This window comes from Ciconia boyciana, chromosome 18 (genome assembly GCF_034638445.1).
Source record: "Ciconia boyciana chromosome 18, ASM3463844v1, whole genome shotgun sequence".
In the NCBI taxonomy this organism is placed as follows: Eukaryota; Metazoa; Chordata; class Aves; order Ciconiiformes; family Ciconiidae; genus Ciconia; species Ciconia boyciana.
In genome coordinates this window covers 409,457-429,978 of record NC_132951.1, presented here as the reverse complement: position 1 = coordinate 429,978, position 20,522 = coordinate 409,457, and the positions used below count along the sequence as shown (strand labels likewise).

At 44.7% G+C, this 20,522-nt stretch overlaps 1 protein-coding gene across 2 annotated transcripts in view; it reads left to right on the top strand.

The window, feature by feature from the left end:
- The window catches only part of LMX1B (LIM homeobox transcription factor 1 beta), a 110,542-nt gene extending 90,457 nt beyond the window's left edge, over positions 1 to 20,085 (top strand). Inside the window, exons 3-9 of one of the 2 annotated variants that reach the window (XM_072883251.1) lie at positions 5,511 to 5,633; positions 5,972 to 6,204; positions 9,893 to 10,071; positions 11,082 to 11,159; positions 11,563 to 11,629; positions 12,455 to 12,616; positions 14,378 to 20,085. In XM_072883251.1, coding sequence (XP_072739352.1) covers positions 5,511 to 5,633; positions 5,972 to 6,204; positions 9,893 to 10,071; positions 11,082 to 11,159; positions 11,563 to 11,629; positions 12,455 to 12,616; positions 14,378 to 14,535 — 1,000 coding nt within the window. In that variant the 3' untranslated portion in view covers positions 14,536 to 20,085. The remainder of the gene's footprint in view (positions 1 to 5,510; positions 5,634 to 5,971; positions 6,205 to 9,892; positions 10,072 to 11,081; positions 11,160 to 11,562; positions 11,630 to 12,454; positions 12,617 to 14,377) is intronic. The other variant, XM_072883252.1, reaches the window with a different exon arrangement.
- The last annotated feature ends 437 nt before the right edge of the window (positions 20,086 to 20,522 follow it).

The window sequence follows — 20,522 nt, the reverse complement described above, 5'->3', positions numbered from 1 at the left end:
ATGCTGCCTGGGGCCTGTCTTTGGTGGACAGAGCGGTTACGTGAGCTTGTGGCTCTGACAATGTCCATGGTCAAACTCCCACCAGCTTCAGAGCAAGATTTCACTTAGCATGGGATAACGTGTGGTCCCTATCGTTCTTTTATCCATTATGTTGCCTTTGCATGGCAGTACAGCACTTCTCATGAAAATACAGGTAAAATGTTCACAGGAGGAAAAAGTAACTCAGTACCCAGATATGCTACATTTTAACCTGTGAATCCAAATCCACATTGTGAAGTCCAGCTTTAAACGCAAGCTTTCACCCGTGGTTGATGTTCTTACTACAGCACCTGTGGACAGAGGGTTAATAAATATTTTCTTCAGTTCTCCCTGAAGAAGAAAAAGGTTTCTTTGTTTTAGTTTCTCTCTAAATATTACTTTTTTTTTCTAGAAACTTTTAATTTTGGGGCATGTTTTATTACTACTCGGTGAAAGGGAATTAGCTTTCTTTTACTGAAATTTCAGCTATGAAATTGGCTTTAATAAACTATGTAATTATTTTTTCTGCAGGGAAAATATTTAAAATGGATTGTTTCTTTTTTTAGGGTTTCTTTTTTTTCAGATAATAAAATTATAATATTTCTGTTTTGCTTTAGTGCATTTGAGATGTTTTGAATGTTCAGAATTCAGTGTAACCAAGCAACAGTTTTTCTTTTTTATAAGCACCCATGAGCTGTAAGACGCTACAAAAATGTTCAAGTCCTATGCTGGAAAAAACCCCCATGCACAGTGTTTTCCCCCTTCTATGTCATCTAAAGAAGACGGAAGTATCAAAATTTCTCCCAAAGAACAAGTAACAGATGTCATTCATTAGTAATTTAATTTCTTCTCTTAATAAAACTCAGTTGTGTGAAAAGCATAATATATTTTACTTCAGCTCTAGCATATTTCGTACTGTACGAGTGCCAAGCGAACTCCCAGCTGGCTATATAGGCACGGTAGGGACGCCATATAGAGGCTATTATCAGAAAGAAAAGTGCCAGAGCTAGAGACTATACCTACAATATTGACAGAAGCTTGTGACCGCCACCTTTGCATATTTATTAAATAAAGCAAAGCCAGGTATCTGCTATGGTTTCATGCGACACATAATGTCAGAATAACATAGAAACTAAAATGATTTAACGTCTCTGATAGGTAGACAGCAGCATCTGTCCTCTTGCATATATCAAACACGGCTTAATAACTTCCTATTTACTGCTTCATGGCAGAGGTCCAGTAAATAAACAACCTGACTGAATTAGTCTATTTTTATACCTCTGTCCTGTATAACAAACCTCTTGAACCACACTTAATATGAACAGCAAATTTCACACTGCACATGGAGATCTCTCAGCACAGATTAAATTAGTTATAATAAAACAATTAAAATCTATCTGCCCACAGACAGGAGGAAATGAAGGACCTGGGTGAGCAATAGAAAGGTAAAGGGTGGGTTGTCAGGACATCAGAAGAGTAAACAGCAGAACCGTGATTCTCAGGAGCATAGCAGGGTCAAACTTACTGCAAGATAACTACGCGAGAGATAATAAATCAGTAGTACGTATTAAACACCAGATGGTCGTGCCCATGCAGGAAGGCACCATGGATCATGTAACTGTGGTTGTTTCTAAGGATTACTGATTCAGCCTGACTTCACAGGGATATCCCAACAAATAAAATCTTTATGGCCTCTTCCGCTGGTGAACGTTTTCATCTACTGTTTAAAGACAGGACCACATGTCTTAGCGTTTTCATTGCCCCTAATATATATGCAAAATTAATTTAAGTTCACCCAGTTTTAGCTGGTGAAGATTTTTTGACTATCTAGTACTGTAAAGTTGCTCTGCAGCAATGATTGCAAACGCTCGGATGGACAGACAGGCCATTGTTCCAAGCTTTAGCTCAGCTGAATCCCCCAAGTGTTTCAGGCATAGAGGCAAACACACTTAAAAACTCCTAAACCTATTGAGTTGTCTTTCAAAATTGTCCAGGCAACAGAATTTATTTATAAAACTCTTGCAATCGTTGATTCAAAACAAGGTTTTCTTGTTCTGCTTTTCTCCTTTGTCCTCTTTGAACAATTTTCTTTGGAATGTTTTCGTTGTGCTTAGGAGTTGGAGATTTCCTGGGGCTTCTAATAAAGGCATTTGATTTCCACTCTCCACATACTTTAACAAGTCCAAGGATTTTGAGGTTTGACATTAACTTAAGAGAGCTGGAGATAATCAGCCATGGGGGTAAAAAGTTGGAGTTATGCAAATTATTTGTAAAATGTATAGAAAGCAAAAGAAAGATTTCTTTAAATGTGGTTGGTATGGGACAGAGTCTTTGTCTCAGCACAGAATATCTGCACGCTCCCCTTCAAATTTATGGCTTTGATTGAAACCTGTAAAGGGGTGATCTGTAAAGTATTCCTGCTATCCTACACTTCTCAACAGGTTTATTACCATTCGTTTATAAAATGAACAGTCTAATGAGCAGTGGTTTAGATCACAGATATCAAAGTCTGGTCATTTGTCAAGATTAGTTTCCTGTTGTGAGATTGCCTTGTGCAAAAAAAGTGCATAACCTTGGGTTACTCTCTGGAAGCTGAAAAAATACCTATAAACACTTTATAAGATAGATTTAATGAAGATTTTCTAATGTCAGTATTAAATCCAACAGAGTGCAGTATGCGTGTGTGTATTTGTGTGAGTGCACGTTATAATGCAAAGAGTACCCGAGTACGGAGTACGGAATTTTCGTATGTTGACAGCGGACAAATTAAAGATACGAAGTCCGTGCAGTATTGTCAGGCCAATTTAATGTTAATTGGAGTGAGTTAATACTACATTGATGACCATGTAATTCATTATAACCGAAAGGCTGCCTTTAGAAACATTGCTGTGAAAGCACCATCTTTGTGGCAATAGTCAATTGCCGATAAATAACGCAAAATATTTTCTATTTGTGTTAGACATCTTTTATTTTGAAGAAAAGGAAGAAAACCCCAAACACTCAGTAAAGCAGTCTGACAGCGAAGGTGCTACCCAGGTGCCCAATGCGCCCCATGGCACAAGGCGAAGCAGAAAGCGGATTCATTTTATGTCCCGGTTAGAAGAAGCGCGAAGGGGGCATATGCTTTCCTACTCAAGAGGATTTGTAAACCCTGCTACACTCGTGTTTTCGCTGTCTCCGGGCGGTGGCACAGCTCGTGGCCGCCGCAGGCAGCCCGGCCTTTCCCGTGGCCGTGGCCGGTCACCGCGGCGTCCGGCCCGCTCCTTTCGGGCCCCGGGCGCGCCCGCGCCGCCCGCTGCAGCTGCCCCCGGCGCCAGCCCCGGCCCAGGCAAAGGCTCCGGGGGGGGTGGGAAGCTGCCTGCCCGCTGCCTGCGGCTGCCCTCCGCCCCGGCCGGCGGGAGCGGGTGCTGCGGCGGCAGGAGCCGGGCGCGCTCTGCTGGGGCCGGCCCCTCCGCCAGTGTCCCCTTCGGCGGAGAAAGAAGCCCTTATGCTTCCTTCGGTGCTGCCGGAGCCCGGCTCCTGCCGTCTGCCTGCGAAGGGGCCGGCGGAGCAGGCACCCTGCGCTCGCTCCGTCTGCGGAAAACCGCCCTGCGCAGCCTTTCCCGGGACCCGCGCGCCTCCGGGCGGAGCCGCCCCCCCGCCCGGCGCCAGCCTCGGCAGCAGCGCGCCCGCGGTGCCGGGGCTCATCCCCGTTACCGCAGCGGCAGGGCGACGGCTCGCAGGCGAGACCGCCGGGCCGGCGGGGCGGGCTCGCCGCCCCTGCCTGCAGGCTCTTTCTTGGCGTTTCTCAGACCGGCAGCGCTGCCGTGAAACGCAGACGAAGCCCGGAGCCTGGAGGCTGCAGGCGCGGCACCAGCAGCCGCGTTTCCCGGCCCGGCCGGTCCGCCTGCGGCCGTCGGAGCTGGGCCCGTCCCATCCCCGCCGGCGGCAGCGACCGGACGCTCCGGAGCGCGCACGGGTCAGCTGTCACCGCCGTGCCCGCGACCCCGTGCCCGTTCGGGGAGCCGGATGCCTTCACGCCGCATCTGCTGATCTTCGGAGTCTTTAAGTGTGCTCCATCGTAGCAACAGTCTTCAGACAAAAGAGACAAGCTTAATTAAACGGAGTCAAATAGGTTTAAGCAGTTAAATAGAAACAACTTTTTAAAGTGCTTAAAATCCGTTTGCTCTTTTTTTCCCTTTGGGTTTACTCCTTTCAGATCTGTTACCGTGTATAGATAAAAATATTTCCTGCTTATGAATTTGCTAGCTAAAGCATTGTCATATTTTTGTGATGTTCACCAGTCAGAACCTAAAATCCTATTTCTCTCTTTCTGTTAAAGTTTGCGTCTAACAGAAGAAAAACCTTGCAGACAAACCCAATAGGCTGTATGAAATAAGATGGCCTGTTTACCAGCAGTGGCTGTGGGTCCTGCGTGGCATCAGTTTCCCTTTCATAGATTTAATTAAACGCGTACCCAAAAAAGAGCCACTCGGGCCACCCCGCGCGGCTGGTACAATGCGCAGCCGTTACCTCGTGGCTGTGGTTGTGCAAAGGTACGCACCCAGCCAGCAAGGTTAATAGTGTAGATCTCTCTTATTAGATCGAAAGATACAGATGGGGGAAACCCACAAGTTGTTGGGCGCTCAGCCTTTCTTTGGATGGCGTATGCAAATGTATTTACATTTTCTTTTTCCTCCTGCCCATTCTGTGACTCCATCGTTTTGCTGAGGAGCTAGTGACTGCCATTTTGCTGTACTTCTCAGCTCAGACAAAATGGAGGCTTTGGAGGAATCAGTAACTACTACAGCCTGTGCCTTCTAAAATTGAAGATAGTCGCCTTTTATAAAAAAGGGGATAATTTTGAGGGTGAAAAAAAATAAAATCAGCGTACCCCATCCTAAAAGGCGGAATCTCCTTTTTTCCTGCGAGCACATGGGTGCAGTTGTGTTAATTTCATTGCCGAAATGTAAATATTAATGCACCTTGCACTTTGATGTATTGCCATAAAAGACACTGAATTTCAAATCACCAAGCCCGCTGTCTGATACAGGGACGTAACTTAGCTATTCATCTTTATTTGAAGCAGCCCTCTTCCTAAAAGCTCACTTAGGGAGATTCCCAGTTGCCATTAGAAAAGCAAAATAAAATTAATCTAAATCATTCTAACTTTATCTTAGAAAATTAATGATGGATGAAAGAGGGGGTTTATAAAGGTTTAATAAGAACTAGTCTGGAATACAGTGTATATTCTAGAGCCTGTGATTATAGTGGTAATTTAGCAGATTGTATCACTGCCTATCTCTGCCAAAGGATGTTTCACACCATTTAAAATGCACAGTACTCCCTTCAGAGACAGGTTGTTCTGGAATAACTCAACATCCAAAGAAAAGCCGTGTTATTTTACTCCTCTCTTTATCAATTGCATGTGTGCGATTGCGTGTGTGTGTGTGTCGTCTTCTCCTCAGCAATAGCACTAAGTTTTCATGCTTGTTTCTGTGTTCATTTATCAGCCTCCTCAGAGACAGACAATACCAAAAATGGAAAGTCATGAAATCTATTCAGAATAGGGTTTACGTGCTGAAACCAGAGAGCCTGTATAAAACAAAGCGTGAATTGGCCCCTTCCTCTAAAAGGTGAATTAAAATACATTTGGTTTTGAACAAGTGATCCAAACTCTGAGAGCTCCTTTTTGTTTCTCTTTTTGAAGAGGAACAAAACAGTGAGATAAGGACAAGTCTTAGTGGCTTTTTTATCCAGCAAAGGTGATTTGGGGAATCTCTAGACCAAAGGGATTGAGATTTGAATAAATTGCATGCCTGTGATGTTTCCAAGACTAAGGATGCAAGTCTCCCAGTGTGCAGAAGCATGAGCCAAGCTGATCTGTAGTTAAATTAAAGAATTTGCTGTATTTAAATTCATGCAGCGTATGATCTGACATTCCCTTTGACTTCCCTGCCTCTCTTTCTTACAGGCTGTTTGCGGCTAAGTGCAGTGGCTGCATGGAAAAGATCGCCCCAACAGAATTCGTGATGAGAGCCCTGGAGTGCGTTTACCACTTAAGCTGCTTCTGCTGCTGCGTTTGCGAACGACAGCTGAGGAAAGGGGACGAATTTGTTCTTAAGGAAGGGCAGTTGCTCTGCAAAAGTGACTATGAAAAAGAGAAAGACTTGTTGAGCTCGGTCAGCCCAGACGACTCAGACTCAGGTGAGCTTTTCCCACACCTGCTCTGAGTGGAAAAGCCGCAAGGGTTTGTAGAGCTTTCTTATAGAAAAGTATATCCATTTACACATCCACTTATCTATATGCACATGCCACCCATGCAAATTAGCAGGCACAGCTGAAAAAAATCCCTCCTTGCAGTCTGTTTTCCCTAACTTGACTCCCTTCCTTAACTGGCTGCTTAGTAAAGGACAAAAAAATTATTGTTTTCATCAGGGTGTTTTTCTGTAAGATCACAAACTGTGAATTAGACTGACTTCAGTTACCTGCAGCCTCATTCAAAGTGTGCTGTTTTCCATAGGCATTCTTCCATCCACTTAACATATTTTTCAGGGGATCTTCTGCACACACACTTTCAGCACTGAGCTAGGAAAATGGGCAAAGTAGTAATACGATTTTCAAGAGTATTCTCTCTGCCAATCAAACAGTAACTTCAAGAAAAGCTACAACACAGAAGTACTGACAAGAATCTGAAAGAAACCAATACATGGGTTTGTGCTGCAGCAACAGCACGTGCAGTGCAGGAAGCCAGGGTGTCCACTCCCGTTACAGCAGGCAAGGGGGCTCACACAAAAAGAAAAACAAAAAGCAGTAACTTGAATGAGGAGTTTAGGGGAGTCTGTCCCTGGATGCTTTCAGGCCAGGTACAATGCTTGGCTCTCCTGACTTCCATCCAGACTTCTCCCTGCCAGTATGTCTTTTCTGTGCTACTAAGGCTCTAGTTTCTGATCATCTCTGTTGCCTGCCTGCTGTTTCGTGTCTGAGCCCCATTCTGGTGTCAACCTAGAAGATCATCTATGTGTTGTCCCAAGGATAGCTCCGCTACGGTTTGTACGCTGCATATAGTACAGAAGCGAGACTTGCAAACTTTGCCTGTTACAGATCTCCCAGGGTGTCCTTGAGGTCCTGTGCTGTTCCTGATGAATGCAAACTGTTTAGGATCAAGGGACAACAGGCTTGATATCTTACTAAAATGCACTACTACTAATCTGCAGTGTGACCTCTCTCTTCAGGGGGACCTGGCGTTTGAACAGTATGACTGCAAGAGTCTGCACCACTTGGCCTGGGAGTTAAGGCAGAAGGTCACCATACTGTGACCAGAGCCTTTGCCTTCTCCTGAAGAAGACAGTGAGGCCCTCACACCTGATAGCAGCTGATGGGTGTCTTCCCTGAGTTCTTCACAGTGATGGAGAGACAGATACTTCCTTTCTGCCACTCATTTCCTAGGGAAGGTTTTAAAAGAGAGTGAGCAAAAGCCACTTGCTGTCTGTCCAGGGCTGGAAACATAGTACTGCCCAGGACAAATAGTTCACACGCTGGATTTGGGTTCTCCAGTCCAAAACCCAGGGGACCTAGCAGTGGTTACAGTGAGGACTGGCTTTCAGGCTCACAGGCGGTTCCAGGAGAGACGGGCTGCCTCCTTCCTGTGCCATGTGCACTCAAGGAGACTGGAAACCTCCTGCTGCCAGTGTGCCCTGGCTGATCCCAAGACTAGAGACAGCATGTACACAAATTGCTGCCAGCCATCATAATTGTGCACTTGTTTCCCAAGAAAACGTCTAAGAAAATCAACAATTACCGTTCCATTAAGTGTACAAATGACATGAATGTTTGCCTCTGGTTTATGGGAAAATGCAATATTCCAATTCTGCTAGGAGCAGTAATTATCCTTAATCTCTAATCTGAGAGCCATATTCTCCACATTGCTGAAATGTATATTTTCACGTCAGGAATGCTGCAAGACAAAGGTCACTGCTGACTCAGCAGAACGTGTGGGACCGGGCCTTTCTTGGAGCAGCATGTTATTTATTGCCATACTGTATCTGCAGGACCTTGAGTGCTCTGCTCTGTAAATCTCATGTCGCAGGGTTCGGGCTCTTTGTGAATTTGCCCGAGGCATGCGAGCTTCCTTCTTGCCCTTCAGCGTGTCATTCTCTCATTGCCAACTTCAGCATCCTGCTCTCCACCTGTCTGTGTCCAGACAAAGCCCCTTAGAAAAGCTGCCTGTGCGGGGCCGTCCCCGCACTGCGGCGATGGCCACGAGGATCCTCCTCCCCTGCCTTCCCCACTCACCACGCGGGCACTGGTGGCTGCTGTTTGCAGCCGGCTGCGTTTCAGATCTGCTTTGGGCATGGGTGGGCTTTCCTTCAGGACCAGATTTTGTATTTGGTGATCAGCAGTAAGCTACCACAGCGGCACAAAACAACCTTGGTTTCAATTTCATTTCCCCTTGGCACAAGGGGTGGTTTCTTACTCCTGGAGATGCTTTTTTTTCCTCATTATTCTCTGTTAGCCAAACCCAAACCTGAAAAACAAGTTGACAAATTAAATGGGATGTTTTCTCTCCCATTGTCTAATACATTGAAAACACAGATCTCCCAGATGCCTGTGTGAGAGCAAATGATTTCATGTAGCCCTGGCTGAGAATGTGTCCTTCTCCAATCAAATATTTATCCACTGGACACAAAAGTAACTCTCCAATGAGCAATATTAATCCTCACAAACCTTTCCTTAGAAATGGCATGCTGGAAAGTTAATAATGTCATGGTTATTAAAATGACTGAACTTCTCTTTAATCATTAGGCAAAAGATGCTTATTAAAGTAAAAGGTGATTAGATTGCTAGGTGCATAATAATCAGACCCTAAAATGAATTAAAGTCTAATTTGTTAATTCCCCAAACATAATCTTTGAGTATATAAAAATTGCAGTGTGTTTCTTCATGTTGAAGTCCCTATAATAGTATATTGATTTCTGGAAGAAAAATCAGTAGTCTGGTGAAATAAAATATGCTGAGTTGAAAAGTTGTTTTTCACCAAAAAATTTGTACTTACTCTTCAACCTTTGCCACTGTGATTGAGATTTCCCGGTACAATATACTAACACACGTCATATCACCAGATTATTACCACCAGATTATATATCACCGAATATTCAGAATTTAACTATAGAAAATACAAATAATCTATTTGGTCTACACAAGCACATATATACTTGTATGTATTTAGCAAGAAAGAGACATTTTTGCACGCACGTATAGACACATTGACATACACAGAGAAAGGATACTGATGTTTTCTGTGGGATGCAGAAATGAGATGGCAAAGATGATATTTAATATTATCTCTAGAGCTTCAAAATATTCAGAACAGTAACTGGAATCTACACTATATTTAGCTAAACAGACTTTGAGATGTTTTTGTGATATTTGCATTTACACTGTTTTGCTGCCCTCGCGGTGCGGCAGTAGTACCTGTCTGCAGTTCACGCGTCAGGAGAAGATGCCGCTCTGCTGTGAAGGGAAAAGCATGTGTCAGTTGGTGTGGTTGCAGCAGGTCAGCACACAGCGGACCAAGCGATGCTGGAAGGGCACAAAGTCTCTCTCTCCCGATTCCTGGAAATATTGAAGCATATGCTGAATTTCCATCCCCTGATCAGTCCCATGCCCTCAATTAAAAGTTAAACACATTTTTATGCTTTTGTGGCATTTGATTTAGGAAGTGCACACAAATCTAAGACAGTCTCTTCCTGCCTGTAGTTACCTTAGGTATTCAAATAAACACGGGATAATAGTTGAACCTGTTGACTAGCTTGGCAGCTGAAGAGCAGTTCTCGAACACCCTGTTGTCTTGGTGGTACAAGTACAATTTTATATCCTGTTTATTTTTCACCAGTTAAAAGTGATGATGAAGACGGAGATGTTAAGCCCACCAAAGGACAAGTAACCCAAGGAAAAGGAAGTGACGATGGGAAGGACCCAAGAAGACCTAAACGACCAAGGACAATACTTACGACGCAGCAGAGACGAGCGTTCAAAGCATCCTTTGAAGTGTCTTCCAAGCCCTGTAGGAAGGTAGGTGCTTCATCAGGGACCTGAAGTCAGCACTGACACCAGGCCATGGGGGTGGCAGGGTCAGGCCACAGCTCCAGATAGCCCCCTGCCCCTTCCCGGACAGCAGCAGGTGCCTTGGAGTGAATACAGAAACCAGGCCAGCGTATGGCGATGCTCACCCAAGTAGCGTCTCAGCCTGGAGCGATCAGCAGCTTAGGACCAGCTCATTGTTATTTCTGGATATTCGCAGTAGGTAGAGCAGCTCCATGACTGATTCCTGCTGAACAAAAATATTTGGTTCTTATAAACCATGGAGTAGTCTTTGACTGCCAGAGCCCAGGTAAACAAGTGGCTTTTGCCCTTCTCCTTCCCACCACAGAGGGGGTCACTATCTAGTGAGACGGGTGCTCGGCTTTGGTCCCACTACTTGTCCTTCCAGTCTTGCTTTTCTATGAAACTTAACCTTGCTGTTGATCTTGTTTATAAGCAGCTAGGGAAAGATAGAACGTATTGCTTCACTGATGAAGCTGGTGAAAATCAAATCTTTGTGAAAAGCAACCCAGGTAACTGTTTCCTCCTAAGTTTGATTGGAAAAAAATGGAGTTGCATCCTGAAAGCTGTCATTTTTGCAAAAAGTGACATTCTCCTGCTGACGTACAAAGTGCGTCTTTTGGGACAGTGCAATGTGCCTTTTTGCCATTTTAAAGTATGAAATTGTACCTCGACAATATAAAAAGTGTTCACAGCCAAAGTTGTATCTTTTTGCACAGAACTGTTTTATGGGTAAAATAAAAATAATGAAATTACTTAGTGTCATTTTATGCAGCTCAGACTATTTGTTCAGTACTTATGAAACTGGTAGCAAAATGAAGGGCAGAACTTGAACTAACTATGCAAAAATACGAGTAATTTTTAAAAGTAATTCTCTATATGCAGTTTTTATTGCAAGTACAGACATATTCCGCCTAACATAACTGGTTAGTTTTTTAAAATATATAAAAAATTACATCATTAAACATTTCCTCCTGTAGGTCAGAGAAACACTAGCCGCTGAAACAGGACTCAGTGTGCGAGTAGTCCAAGTCTGGTTTCAAAACCAAAGAGCAAAGGTAGGTTGTTTGTCAAGTTCTCAAAAGTAAAACGCAAATTGTCCTCCAACACAGATTTCCCCCTCCCCCTAGACGTAGTACGTGCCACAGAGATCCCAGGGACTGAACTCTACAGATTGTGCATGTGCTGCTGTCTACATCCATACAAGAAAGGCAACTTTCAAACACAGACATTAAGTTCATGTGCTCAAAGCAACATGAGGTTGGGAGTAAATTGTGCATGCAAATATGAACTGGAAACTGAAATGCTTAAGCTTAGAAATGAAATTGAACCCACAGTGGTGTGTGCGTGAATATAAATGGTCTGTATTCATTGATTCGGTGTTTGCAGAGAGTTTTGTAAGGAAACAAAATTGTTGCATTCAGAGCAATGAGATTCTTCTGTTCTTCCTCTTTTATTCAGATGAAAAAACTAGCACGAAGGCATCAGCAGCAGCAGGAGCAACAAAACTCGCAGCGACTAGGGCAAGGTAGGGGATTTGTGATGAAGGCAAAGCAAGGGGAAAAGAATCTGCAAGGTTTCTTGAAGTGCCATTCCCACATAATGTCTTCAGTACAGCCATACAGGGCATGCACAAGACTGTGGATAATGTGTGCGGTCCTCGGTGGAAACACACAGAGGTGCTGTGTCTGAGTGCCCAGCCCAGGCTATCCCAGAGTTCTCCCATGGGGCCAGACCCTGGAGGTGCTTACACAGAAGCTGTTACCTCCTTTCTAGAAGAAGCGTGCAGTACAGAGGCACTTTCACTGGAGGAAATCTCCAGGAGGCCCACTCCTCCTAAAGAAAGGGGGACCATGCTCAGCTCGGCACCTGCAGGCTGCTTGCAAGGGCGTGCCTTGCCACAGCCAAGGCACAGGGAGCCCCTCCTGTGCCCCAGCAGCTGGGGCAGGAGCTGCCCAGAGGCACCAGGGCTTGCCCTCCTGCTCCGTGGATGCTCTTGAGTTCTCCAGCTCCCAAGACCTTGCAGCCTCAAATCCTTCTCTTTACGCAGAGCCAGAAAAACTGGTACCAACAGAAGTTAGAGAATAATAGGGCTATGCCACACACAGGACAGACTTTGGGAAGATACGGTCCAGCACCCAGGAGCTCCAGAAATTACCTAGTCAGAAATTACAAGTCTTTCAACTTACTGCTCAGGGTTGTACTCTCAGACAAAATTTGGAAGGCTCCTCTGAATGACAGGACACACCTAGCTGTGTTCACTCTGCGCTCGGGTTCAGTATTGCCACCGATGCTACTGTCTCCTGCCTCTTTGTTCCTAAGCAGTGACTGTGCCCTCCTGTTTGCTTTGCAGAAGTAATGTCCAACCGAATGGAAGGGATGATGACATCTTACACACCACTTGCACCACCACAGCAGCAGATTGTAGCAATGGATCAAAGCAGTTATGGCACAGACCCATTTCAGCAGGGTCTTACCCCTCCACAAATGCCAGGCGACCACATGAACCCTTATGGTAAGGCATGCATCATTCTGCCGCATCAGAAATAGCAGGGTTCGTATGCTAGTTCACACACCAAAGGTTCAGTAGAGTTACTTGCTTTTATAATGTATTTTCTGGGATTTGTACCAGGGACTTTGTACCAGTCAGTTTTGTGCGTATATTTTCATGTACACATAAGGGGGTAGAAGAGAGCTCATCCGAGGCTCTGGTCACCCTGCAGAACTATTTCACAGTATAATTCTGATAAATGATAAACCAAGCAACATCAGCTCTCCAGCTCCACTTTTTTAAACCACTATCCAAGATATTGAAAAATAAACAGTACCAAATTCTAGCTCCCTCACAAGTTTTTCCTTTTTCTTAGAAGCTTTGGGAAAAAAGTGCCTTGAAAAGTGGTCTAATAAAGAGAAGTAATCTATTCATTCCAAAATGAGTAAGCACCTCTCTAAGATCCCTCAGATTGGATGCATGGATTTGTTAAAGAACAGTTCTTGAGCTACTAAGAGGTGTGTCACCACAGGACATTTCTCCTGCACAATTTTATTCTCTGCCCAAAATCAAGATGATGGTTTGCTTTCATGATTTCCTGACCACATACCATCAAGTGGATAGGTACACCAAACGCATCACAAGCATTAAATGCCTAATAATTGATTCTGGACAATTGCAGTGTGGCATTTAAATAAAATATAAGAGGATTTCTCAGACTGTGATTATTGGCCTTGCTGTAGCCCACAAGGGCCTGTTACGTCAGACTCATTTCTGCTGACTGGGAGCACTTCGTTGTAGAGGTCCATGTGCACGTTACTTTCCTGAGCACGGCTTGCACAGGCCAACAAGAAATCTGTTTTGGGTCTGTGTTATTACTTTTCCCACTGAGACAAGTCCAGGTACACACCGGGCAATTTGGTGAATCCTGTAAGGAGCTGAGGACCTCTGAAGTGCCAATGAGCATTAGATGGCTTGTGATTTTGTTGCTAACAATTTGCTTGGCTTTCTAAGCAAAACTCCTTGAGAGGCAGGTTCTGTGCTCCAAAACCAGTGCAGGAGATAGCACAAGGCTGTTTCAAATGAGTGCATGAGGAACAAGAGCTGGACTAACACTTTCTTAGTGCTCACAGGACTTGAGCTAGAGCTCTTTCTGGTACCTTAAGAGTTGAAGTAAGCTGAAATCTTAGTTGCTAAGGGAAATAAAAAGTGCTGTTCCAAACCAGCCCAAAAAGAGTGGAGTTTTCTGAAATGAAAGCACGTTTACAACTGTTGCTCACTTGAGGCCAGGGAAGCTGAGTCTCCTCCTGGGTCCCATCGCATTCGTAGATCTGTCTTTTACCTCCTGTGTAAATGAAGACCATTACTGGTTATGGCTCTTAGACCGCTTTTCCCTGTCACGGGCACTTGGTGTCTGGTCCCACCTTCCTCGGTGGCGCCGGAGCGGCCATGAATGCCGGATCCCAGCCCATGGAGAGCCGGGGACCTGCTCCTCCCCGGCACCATTTGCTCCCGTCGTCAGCCAAGACTCTTTTGTGCTGCTGACTGAAGTATAAATTAAATCCTGGCAGATTTGAGTGGCACTGCTGCCAGTTGAACTCTGCAGATTGGTTGCTAGCCTTCCTCTTTGTAGGGCAGACCCTTAGAGCGAAATTATGTTAACATGTAAAAACAAAACCAGGAGCGCTCCCTTTTGCTGCAGTGCGCAACATAGGAGCATCCATGTGTACTGTGTCCTCCTCTGGCTGCACAGAATCCAGCTTAACATATACGTTTCATTTGCAGGAAACGACTCCATTTTTCATGATATCGACAGTGATACCTCTTTAACTAGCTTGAGCGACTGTTTTCTTGCCTCTTCCGAAGTTAACTCCATGCAGGCTAGAGTAGGAAACCCCATTGACAGGCTGTACTCTATGCAGAGCTCCTATTTCGCCTCATGAAAATAAAAGAAAACAAACAGCCGGCGTATATTTAGCCAGTGACTTTTTCCAGTGCAGACTCTACAGCCATATGTTGCCCAGCTCTTCCTTCACAGTGACTCCTGCTGCCTCTGGACTGCAAAGAGCATTTTTAGGAAGACTGTATCTGTGTGCATATATGTGTATGTATGTATATATATATTAACACCTACCTACATACATACATATATATAGAAACAAAACGCATCCACCAGTCCCATACCCTTGATTCCCAGCTTGCACCAGACCACGAGACAAGCACGGAAGGAACAGAAGACCCTGCTCGTCAGCAGCCTTTGGTTTGGTTTGGTTTGAGCTCATCGTTGTAAAGGAAATGGATTTTGCGGAAAGCTAGACCTTTTCCTCCTTTCTCTCTTCCTTTCTTTTGGATGTTTAAACTTTTTTTTTTAAAGCCACTGATACTGACATCAGTCGACCATATGACAAATAAATCAAAGAAACTGGAGATTCCTCCCTTTTCTTACTGCATGATTCATACTATGTTGTGGATAAATTGCCATTTGAACTGTGAGAAGTTAATGTAAATGTGACGTTCAACATTTGTTTCCTTTCTACACTTTTTCTACATAACCTAGATCTGCTCATTAGTTTATAGCCCTTATGCATATGATACTGAGGAAACTGGTTAACAGTAATATTTGTGGAGAAAGCCAGTGATTTCATAATAAGAAAGGTCTATGACCCTGGAGAGGAGATGCATGTTAGGGACAGAGGCATTTAGGTTAGTATTGATCTTAAATAATTAAAACTAAAGGTGCTTACAAGACAGAGTTTTATTTAATCTTTTTTGAAGTGTGAGAATAAAACATTTACATTTGTTTGTAAGTATTGCAGTGCCAAATTTCAAGTCTAGACCATGATTGTCAAACATGTGTTGTTCATTCTGTTCTATTTATTTATGTTTTGCATGAGGCATAAATGTGCTATGCTCCATTGTCCATCTGGAATAATTAAGCACTCCTTTAGTTAATTATCTCGCCTCAGCAAGAATCTATGATATACAGTTCTAGCCTGAACCATCAGAAGTCCTGAAACGTGCACCAACTGGGGAAAAGAGTATGAAAGAGATCACCGTGGGAGGTTTAGATATGTTGAGCTGGAGTCCAACCCAAGTCCTGCAGGTTTCACACTGACAGGACTCCTGTATTTACAGTAAATACTCCAACTAACCTATTAGTGCAAATGTAAGAAAACAAGTACACAAATTGAAGGGAATGTCCCAGCTGAAGTCTGAACGTCTCAGATGCTGAAGCTTGAGCGTATGTCATATAGGTTTTCGTAGGGCATAAAATATCATAAATAATAATAGTATAGTTATAAATATTGCCTGGTGATAATTATAATGTGGAGAGGCAGACAAGTACGGTCATGGCTCTTAGTGGAGAAAACTTCATGGGGAAAATTTGCCAGGGTAATATCAGTAATTATAGGGTGTGTTCAAAATAGAGCTCATGGGGAAAGACTGGCAGGATAGGCACTTTCTTAAATAAATACCTTTAATATATTGACCATAATAGCTGAAAACAAGTCCAAAGCGTTGGTTAATCTGACTCCTCCAGGCTGAGGACTGGTACTAGGCCAGCGCTGCAGAGTCTCCCGTGGGGCTCAGCACCTTCTGCAGGACCGCGGGGCTCTCGGGGACTCCCGTTGTGGCGGGGGCCAGCGCGGGCCCCCCACAGCCTCAGCACCCGGGGAGAGGGCAGCGCTGCCGAGTGCCGGGGGTACCATGGCTGCAGCGGAGGGGGTCCTGCTGGGGAGCCCCGTGGACAGCTGCCCACCCCTTCGCTGACGGAGAAAGGTCCTCCTCGTGTCCCGGAGGGGTGGATGGCAAGGATGAGATGATAGGTCCAAGGGAAAAAATAAGATCACATTCCTCCCCAGCGTGGAAATGTGGACCCAGCGTGTTAGAGGATTCTTGAGAAAGCAAAGTTTTACCTGCAAGATAAGCGTGTGCATTTTCACTCTGTGGAGGCCAGGAAAGCACTGGGGGAGAAGACGATGTGTGTGCAGTGCAGGAGAGCAAAGCGCAGACCCAAGGCAAACCCTTCCCGCTGCTGCGCGGTGGCAGACCCACCGTCTGCCGCACACACAGCCCTTCACAAGCGAAGGGACCGCTGTCTCTGCGAGGGTGCCGGCGTGATGCTCCGCTCCCTGCAGATTCCCATCTCCTCCCTCCGCGGTGGCAGCCCCAACTGCTGGCTGCCACGCCCAGGGAGATGGGTCCGTCACACCCATATGCTTTTGCTAGCGACCATTCTCTCACTTTCTGACAGGGATGTGGATTTTCAGTTGAAGGTTGTGAGCCTCTGGATATGTTTTGAAATTGGAAGAATTTTCTTTTCTTACCCATCCCCTTCAATTATTTTTCCCTTTCTTTGTGTATCAAAATAAATAACAATTTCCTTTCTCTCTGCATGATAGCAAACATCTATAAAGAACTCAGGTGATCCTCACTGTTTGCAGGGCAGAAGGCAAGCAGATTTCATATGGCACATTATAAACATTTGTCACCACCGATCTCAATGGATTCATCAAGTTTTCCTCCCCACCCTTCTGCTGTGCTACTTTAGAGTCATAGAAAAGCATCTTCAACATCTCAGACATACTGGGTTTATAGACTCTACACGTAGGCACAACCTTGCTTCATCCCTCATTACTGGCAGGATCAAAATGGCATTCTTAGTGTTTACAGGGACTTATATGAGAACTATAATGTGACCTACAGTTTGGAGAACTGCCTTGTCCCAACTCTACCTCTGCTTCTGGGCTGGATGTTGAAAAAACAATCCAATTCCAAGGAAATAATCAGATATCCCATTTTATAGCTGAAGTAACCATAATCTTTTGCTGATTTTTTGGATGACTGTTTGCCACTTTTTTTTTTTCCTTTTCATTGCCTGTACATACCATCTCCTCTTCCTTTGGTGTGTTGTATGATGATGCCTTAGCTGTTTGTTCCCCCATATTCTACCATCTCTGGTGCCACGTGCGCAACACAGTCAAGCCCTCTGGCATGCGTAACGTTTCCCATGCCACTGTGGGTTGCTGCTGGTCAAGGGAAGGAATGCATAGCCAATGATTTCCAGTGGACCCGTTATATCTGGCAAAGGCCAAAGTTCATTAAAGCAAAATAAATGTCACTTTTTTTTGTGGAATGAATTACCCTGCCGGAGTGTGATCATTGTGGTTTTAACCTGGGACCTGCAGTAAAAGATTATATAGCAACCTCTGACCTTTTTGATTTTTGCTTTACTCTTCTATTGTCAAGGGAATGTCACCGATCAGGTGAAAGTAAAATGTTTAATGGGCCGTACCACAGTAATATCTTCCACTGAGTCAAATTGATAAACTCTTGCCAAAAATTCTTAGCATCTGGCACTTCCACGGAAACCACAAACAATGATTGCACATATGGGAGCTTGAAGGCTAGAGGTCATGACAGCAGTTTATTACATGCACCTTACAGTGATCATTTTCCCTAGGAAATTAACCTCTCTCTAATATAAATGCATCAAGTGAGCTCTTCACCATGTTTCAATCATGTTGTTTTGGCTAAGCAAGGAATACATGTTAAGCTAAAGTGGTGACAAGATGCAATTAAGTAAAAGATGATTGATTAGGTTTCAGTGTTTGCTCAATAACGTTTAAAAAAGATGACTGTGAGATCAGAATGACTATGCTAGGTACTAGCTTCCTCAGAGGTCTTTATTGTGCAGTTACCAGATCTGTAACGGTGGCACATAGAGATTTCCCGGCATTCAGAAATGGTTATGGAGCAGTGTGGCCCTCGATCCTGCTGCTGGGCTCTCGGCTGGGCAGCAGCACGTTTCCATTGCACGGTTGACTGTCGAGGGGACGATTTCTACCATGCACTGCTGTTCTCAGCCCCCATTTACCACAGCACTATGGATTAAACCCCGTATCGTAAGCAGTTAGGGGCTGGTGGTAAATGTGTTTCACAGCCACGACATGGAAGACAATTATGTTGCTGTAAGTGAAGTGTGGTGGTTGCAATCACTAAGATTGAAACACCATCCTAGGCATTTTGATCTCCTTTCCTTCTTTAAACTCTGTCATCAAAAACATCCAGATCACTTGGCTTAGTTGCTGCTAACCGTGCCTGAGATGTGACTCACGTGAGTCTCATGATGGCTGCTGAGTGGATTTTTCAGACCCACGCTGCACAAGTTGGATGAGTATTACCAGGTCCTTGAAGGGGTCATTGCCGCTCTGTCAGCAGCAACTCAGCCACCTCGCTGCACCGTCATTGCATGGGGAAGGTCCTTCATGCCGGCAAACCTTCCAGGGATGATGTGAACCCACTTACCTCTTCCTACTGTGCTCAGGACTCTCTTCCAGTTTCCTTAAGGATCCGAAGTATGTCCCAAGCCACTGCCCCAGGGACCCGGCTCTGTGATGCTGCTAGGGATGCTGCAAGCTGAGGTTTGCGAGAGCACCTCCTTGAACCGTGTCATAATAATTTTGTTTGTCCCCAAAAGTCACTAGACTTTATTAAAAATTAACAGCAGAATCCAGCAGGAAGGGAAGGGTTCTTACAAGCCTGGAGCTTGGTCACAGCAGTGAAAGGAGAGAGGCTACTAAAGCACATCAAAGCCATGGGAGCTGGAGCCACAGTACCTAAAGTCTCAAGTGCTCAGGATAGTGCTTTACACAATCCCGTGCCCAAACTACGCCATGCGTTTCTGAACAGCAGACGGTCTCTGTGCATCTCCAACCCGTCCCCCTCACCCTGGTGGCACGGGGCAGCCGACCACCGCACCCACAGCAGCGTGGCCAGGGCTTCAGGCGTCTGTTCTCTCTGGTTAGGGAGGTACTGGGGCACTTGCTTACCTCTTGGCAGGTACCTGAACTCTTTTGGCTTTGGTGGGATTTAAGCATGGTCTTGCTCATTTGAGGCCTATCTGAATAAACTGACAACCGTTTGCCCTCCTCAAGGATGCAGCCCGGGTCCCCTTGGTTCTGCACACCCTGTTTCTGCTCAGCAGTGACTGTGAAGGGACTGCCAGATACTTTGCATTGGGAACTCTGTTTTTAAGTGAACACCCTATTTTTTAGCTGTGTATGGCTGTATTACTTGTATATTTATATATTCTGTATTTATGTTATCGAAATGTAGTATTTTGTAGCTGTCTGTTACAATTTGTTTAACTTGTAAAAAAATATGACTATGCTCTCTCATACTTAACCAGCTGCCTCTCACCGTAGATTCTCTGCTCCTTTCCCTCTGTGTTGGTAACAAACCACCATAATGTATGTAGATCGGATATTTTTTTTTTTAATTTAATTACTTGTCATTGTTAAATTATTTATTAGTGTTTTTAAATTTCATTTCACTGCATTTTTTTTTCCTGCCACCATTGCCTGGCAGCTAAGATACATGAGTTTCTCATACATTATGCTCCTTCCCATGTGCACGTGCGTGCACACACACACACACACACACACACAAAACAAAAACAGAAAAAGGAAAAAAAAAAGAGAGAGATTACACTTCAGTATATTTGTAAATAAAAACAACCTGTAAACAAAGCAGGATTTTCTTTCAGTGTGCAGTTCTTTCTTTGCTTTTGCAGACTGAAAGCACGTTCTCTGTATACTGGGGATGGCACCACTGTTCTCTCAGGCAGCAAAACCAGGGGACTGTGGCAGCTGAGCACTGCATTAATATTTTTAGTGGTGTGGAACAGTAGCCCAGGCTGCTCAGTGGGTGTCCTTCTTTCTTCCAAGGGGAGACATAGCAAGGGCCATGGCAGGGTCTCCCTTCACACCGTTCTTTGGCCTCTGCAGGTTGAGAGCTCCTCTGTAGGGATGGGAACACTTTTACACATCATCATGGCCCTCAGCCATTTTTGCATGGACTAGTTTAGGACAGGAGAAGTCTCTAGGAATTAAAGATGGTGCAACCGGACCAGCCACTCAGACGAAGC